At 31.5% G+C, this 6,670-nt stretch overlaps 1 protein-coding gene across 1 annotated transcript; it reads left to right on the plus strand.

Annotated features, from left to right (window-relative positions):
- Positions 1 to 5,629: 5,629 nt before the first annotated feature.
- On the plus strand, positions 5,630 to 6,093 carry LOC127745712 (auxin-induced protein 15A-like). Its single transcript, XM_052259160.1, has one exon. The coding sequence runs from the start codon at positions 5,703 to 5,705 to the stop codon at positions 5,976 to 5,978; it is 276 nt and encodes a 91-aa protein (XP_052115120.1). The 5' UTR covers positions 5,630 to 5,702; the 3' UTR covers positions 5,979 to 6,093.
- Positions 6,094 to 6,670: the final 577 nt, after the last annotated feature.

Genomic DNA, 6,670 nt, shown 5'->3' on the forward strand with positions numbered 1-6,670 from the left:
GAGATGCAAATGAGTTGTGCTGGTTGAGAACACAAGAAGTAGTGTATATATAGTTGCTATCTTTAAGAAATAATTCTGATGAAGCTGTAAAATAGGGTCTACAAATTGAAATGATCACAAGAGATCACATGGTATTGTCTTGGAGTTCATACATCATATTCATACCCAACTTCCTGACATAATTGCCAAGAAACTACGTCTGTCAAATCAAAGACATGTAAATTAAAGCAATGTAGTTGTACTAAAGATACTGAATTAGACATGCTTTGGACATCTCACATGTTTCTTCAGTAAACCTTGTCCACAACCTGATTTATATCTCTGAAACAAAGTGTTCTGAGGCCAGAAGAGAACCAAAATTGGACACATGATAATGATCCAACATGAACCTCATTTTTAAGTACACCAGATTCTTAGCATATCCCTTGGAATTTGCAAAACCATAGGCAACATGATAGGATCAAACTTGCAGTTGTATACATAAATGGACCTTGAATTATCTAAGACAACACCATGTGATCTCTTTTATGACCATGTCTCCTAATAAGTCCCATGTCCACCATCTCATACGCTTTGTCCACCAATCATTCAAGTGGCATTATGTTATAGCATATCCTTTTATCTATATATATGTTCATGGTTGCAAACATTTAGCAGCAGCACAAGTCATTCACATCCTAAATCACAAGAAACTCAAATACTTGCATCTTATTTACAAGTCATTTGTAAAACTAGTCTTTCTTCAACACATACAAAAATGGGTTTTCGGTTATCTGGTATCGTAAGAAAGGCATCCTTTACTTCATCTTCAAAAGCTATGGAAGTGCCAAAGGGTTATCTTGCAGTTTATGTTGGAGAGAAAATGAAGCGATTTGTGATCCCTTTATCATACTTGAAACAGCCTTCATTTCAAGACTTGCTAAGTAAAGCTGAGGAAGAATTTGGGTATGATCATCCAATGGGTGGCCTCACAATTCCTTGTGAAGAAAATATGTTCTTAGATATCACTTCTTGCTTGAGTTGATGCAAGCACCCTCAAGACTAGGCTGACTTAGAAATAGATTACTTAGCACAATTCTTGTAACAATTCTTACCCTGAGAAAGATTTTCTCCAATTTTTGTTATCCTACTATTCATCTCGATGAGAAATTTATGCACATAAACATTTTTCTCCCATTTTCTCCTTAAATATAAATGTATTGTTAAGTTCAAAGGCAATAATAAGCAGAAAGTGTTGTTCATAAAATCAATTTTTATCACTATGCTGTACAACAAGTGAAAAGGAACCAGCAAGTAACTATTATGATGGTGGGAATAAGTAGTATGACTATAATCCAATCAATCACGTGTCAAATAATTTGTTATTGTTATTATATTAAAATGTTAATATAATAACGTCCTTGATTAAATTTAGAGATTTATCATTGTGATAGTGATCACAATATTGAGAGATAAATCTTTTATAATTTAATATAAATTGTTCTTAGTTATAGGATTATTAAAAAGGACATTAATAATTCGGAAAGATCAATATATATATAATGGTCTTTATTGGATGAAGATTAATAGATCTCATTTATTAAATTATATATATAGATGATGCATATAGAGATATGACCATTGAACTGACTCACTCTGAGAATTCCTAATGGTTATAATTACTGCATATTTGTCAATAGGATATTCTCAAGATGAACATAGTAATAGAGTTTCCTTTGACCTGCGACTGTCATAGTAATCAACAATGTATTTATTATACTTTGATTCCGGACACCTAATACCCTAGGGTGCTAGTTGAATGGATATTGGGTATGATTTAAATACTTGTAGAATTAATGATTAGTTAATAAGGAATCCGTCAACTCTCGGTAAAGAGTTTGAGCTCTATGATTATAATGACTGAGATGAATAAAACCTTGGCCAAGGGGATTGAATGAATGAAGAAATGAGTTTCTTAAGTCATTACAGTTCATTATAATAATGGTAACAAGTTAGAGTTTGACAATTAAACCATACTCTAAGGGTTAACCAAGAGCTGGAAAGATGGAAGGAATTATACTTTGTTCTTCTAAGGTTCTTAGTAAAAATATATTACTTCATACTATCGGGTCGTTGAGGAGTATTGCTAGACGCCAACCTTGATTAGTAAATTTAGTATGACTAATTTACTACCCGCTTAGTATTGAACCTATGGGGTCATAACGATGTTCTAATCTTTGCTGTAGAATTATTTAATTATTATTTTGATTTGATCAAATAAATAATTATATTAATTTAGATGGAATATTATTATATTTTTTGCTAGCACCAATAATATAATAATAGTATGTTAATTGAGAATATTAAATAAGATTTGAGAATAATTAGTTATTCCAATTCTAAATTTGGATGAGATCCTAACTGATTCTATTTCAAATTGAGTTATGATATGATTCATAAATTTGAAGGATTCAGATTTAGAATTTTAAGATATGATTTAAATTTGAATTGAGATTCAAATTTAAAATCAGTAACAAATCTCATACTATATATATGTATGCCAAGAGTAGAGGAAAGCAACACAAATGAGAATAAAACATAAGGGTTTTATTCCTTTACCTCTACACACATAAACGTATGTGAGCCTGATTCTTGAAGAAGAGTTTTATGGCATGCAAAGAGTTGCAAGAGATTTCTCAATTTAGATCAGATGTCCATTGGTCAAGGAGTTGACAGCAAAAGTTGGTCTCGGTGTGTATACGCATAGCGTTTTCGTACCATCGAAGAAGAAAAAGATTTTTTACTAGCGTACTTAGGTATTTAGATCTGATCTATACATACATTATATTATTGGAATAAAATTTAAACACAAAATAGATCTTTAAAGATTACTTTCTTTTCTTTCGCTGCGTGTTATGAACACGTGGTAATCCTTGTAACAATTCTTACCCTGAAAAAGATTTTCTCCAATTTTTGTTATCCTACTATTCATCTCAATGAGAAATTTATGCACATAAACATTTTTCTCCCATTTCTCCTTAAATATAAATGTATTGTTAAGTTCAAAGGCAATAATAAGCAGAAAGTGTTGTTCATAAAATCAATTTTTATCACTATGCTGTACAACAAGTGAAAAGGAACCAGCAAGTAACTATTATGATGATAGTAAAAAAAAGTTATGATGAAAAAAAAAAAAAAAGCAGTAAGTAAGTATGAATTTGCATAATATTAATTTCAATAATGATAACATTTTTGGTCAATTCAATTATCTAATTATAGTAGGATGATTAAACATGTTTAGAGCAACTCCAATGGGCCAAAAATTGAGACCCTATTTTTGATAGGTACATGAACTCACCGATGGAGAAATGAGAGAAAGAGTTCCTGCACAAGCTAATTAGGATAATCTCGAATTATATATTGTGTATTTATTGTTATATATGAATTTTTTTAATATTAATATCTTTTAATAGTGAATTATTCTTAAATTTATAAATTTAAATAATATTATTGAAAAAAATAATTACATTAATTTTAAGTATTTTAATTAATTAATTAAGTAGGACCACAACAGGAACTAAAGTTAGTTCCTCCTAATAGAGAAGAAATAGATGGTTTGAGTTCTTATTTACTGTTTATGACGCAAAAACTGATGTGAAGTTACTTTTTATGACAGGTGAGTTATAAATAGGGACTGTGATGAGTTCATTATTGGAGATGGTCTTAAGGACCAGTCCCTGTATTTACCATGTCCCACTTTGCTTTTATCTGTCTTTGAAATCTCTGTGGACCCCTTCCCAGTTTGTACATGGTGGTCACTCAAATGTGGCCTCTGAAATGACAATGAGATTGAAGCTTATCCATATGTTAAAAAAGAGAAAATAAAATAGAAACATTAATGCAGGTGTATTCCACAATGTGATGGTAACAATGTATGATAAAGAAATCTTATGACAATAATCAAAATAAATTGAATAATTTTTAATTATATTAAGTGTTGTCAATTTCTATTTCTTAAATAAATTTGTTATAACATAAGAATTAATGTTTATTTTTAATACGCTATTTAACTATCAAACTCTATTCATTTACATAGTCCTCATTGGTATGACAACATAGAGTGAAAATGAGTGAATGAGAGATTGACAATGGCAAGATTATGATTATGTGACAATAGTATGAAGTATTATGTGTCTAGTTTTTAATATAACACTATTTTGTTCCATGATCAGCTCAAGGACAAATAAGGAATCATAATATGAACTGAAACATGAAAATTCTACTGATGCATAAATTTGATTTCATTCAGATTTGACCCAAGCTAAATTTGTTTAAACAATATCTTGTCATGAATTTCTCATTTATCAAATGATTGATACAAGGAAGAAAACAAAATATTAAATCTCAAAAAGAAAATGCCTTCTGTACAAGTTACTCTCAACTAATCTATTCTCCATTAGCATGATTTACAGCCTACTCAACTGAGAAGTGAGGGTTAAGAACTCATCCTCCCTGCATGGAATTGTGAGACCGCCATTCGGATGATCATAACCGAATTCTTCTTCTGTTTGGTTTAGTAATTCTTGAAACAAAGGTTGGTTCAAGTATGATACAGGAATTACAAACCTCCTCATTTTATCTCCAACATAAACTGCAAGATATCCTTTTGGGACATCATTGCTCTTTGTTGCTCTTCTAATACCTGGTATGCGGAAAGCCATTGTTTTTTTATGCTTCTTGGTAAAGGACTAATATGAGAAAGAAATATTTGAGTTTTCCTAAACTTCTAAAACTTGAGAGTATGCTAATGATTGGTGTTGCTTAAGAACACAAGTAGTGTATATATACTTGCTTGGATCTTCTACAAACCAATTTCCTGAAGAGATAATTTTGAATAAGATAGGATCTACCAAGTGACAATGATGCATCACAATAAATCACATGATATTGTCTTGAAGGTGTTAGGAAGTTCATTGAGAGTGCATACCCCACTTCTTCATATAATGGCCAACATATTAGCCTCTTGAAATTAATGAGATCTACATCAAAAGAGTGCATACCTTGCATAATGCTTCTTTCATGCATTATACTACAGCTACTCTATTAGTTAGTAGACATGCTTTAGACATATCAAATGTTTATTCAAATTGAGATTGCTTCTAAGAATGAACTTGTGAACCTTGACCATGACCTTATCTATTATCTTTGAAACTATTTGTAAAGAGCCAATATGAACCTCAGCTTTTTCAAGTACATCAGATTATAAGCATTACCAACTGGAATTTGAAAACCATGGGCAAACATGTTCCAATTATACTTCCTCTTGCATATATTTGGTGGGCCTTGTATTATCTACTATGAATTGAGATCTAAGTTTCACTTGAGCACCTAGCATTTGATTGCAAGTGGCTGCTTTATTAGCCATTCCTTGACAAGGTGGGGTATGCATTCTCAAACAACTGCTTAATCCTTGATAGAGGCCTCTAGGACAAGACTATGTGATCTCTCATGTAGTGATGTGTATGCATTCCTATCATTTTCAACAATCTTTTATCATAGAAATAGTTTTCTGAAGAATCTTAAAATCTATAAATACACTTGCTCTTGCCTTCAAAAACAACATAACTCATTGGCAATCTTAAGTGTCAAACACTTAAAAAACACATTCTTCTTTGAAACTTGGGAACTTCTCCTTGCTGTGTTTCTTACATATATACTAAAAAATGGGTTTCCGTTTACCTGTTATTCGAAGGACATCATCATTCTCAGCTAGCCAAGCAGCTTCAAAATCTGTGGAAGTCCCAAAGGGGCATCTAGCAGTGTATGTTGGAGAGAAACAGAAGCGGTTTGTGATCCCCATTTCATATTTGAACCAACCTTCAATCCAAGACTTGTTGAGCCAAGCTGAGGAAGAGTTCGGATATGATCATCCTATGGGAGGCCTAACAATTCCTTGCAGTGAAGATGTTTTCCAACAAATCACTTCTTACATGAATTGACGATGAATCTCACGCTGTAGGAGACTGACATAGATTAGTATACAAATTTTGTAGAATAGGCAACTTGTAAAGATTACACATTTTTCTAAGTAAATGAAAGAAGAATGATCATTACTATGACAAGTTCTAAGTGTTTCCTTTGTTTTTGGTTTAATGAAAAGGAAAGAATTCAACTTCTCTAGTATTTCATCTTTCTTTCTTTTTTTATTTTATCTTCTCTCTACAAACAGAACATTATGCTGTATCTAGTAGTGACAATGCTGCCTGGTGTAAGAAAAGCCATACTTCATTGTTCATTTGTTCTCATAGATTGCACTAATACACAAAGTATATAAAATTATAAGATTCTAATATAGAAAAAAAAGGATAGAACTATGAGTGTTTTAAATAAAAGAACATGCATGGAAAACTTTAATTCATGGCACCAATGATACACAAGATGCTGTTTCTGCCAACTGCCAATGCAAGTTTACACTAACAAAGGGCGAATTTCAACTGATACCATCTCCTCTATAGCTAAAGAAATTTCTAAGATGGGATGTATGGCTTATTTATTCATATATGTCTGTTCTCTCTTGTTTCTTTATTGAAGTTTTAGCCATGCCTTAACATTTTCAAAAAGCAAAGATCAGTCTTGAATTTAACTAATTTATGTTCTATTTTTGTCCAAGGCCAACTGCAATTTTACTCAA

This window comes from Arachis duranensis, chromosome 3 (genome assembly GCF_000817695.3).
Source record: "Arachis duranensis cultivar V14167 chromosome 3, aradu.V14167.gnm2.J7QH, whole genome shotgun sequence".
Lineage (NCBI taxonomy): Eukaryota > Viridiplantae > Streptophyta > Magnoliopsida > Fabales > Fabaceae > Arachis > Arachis duranensis.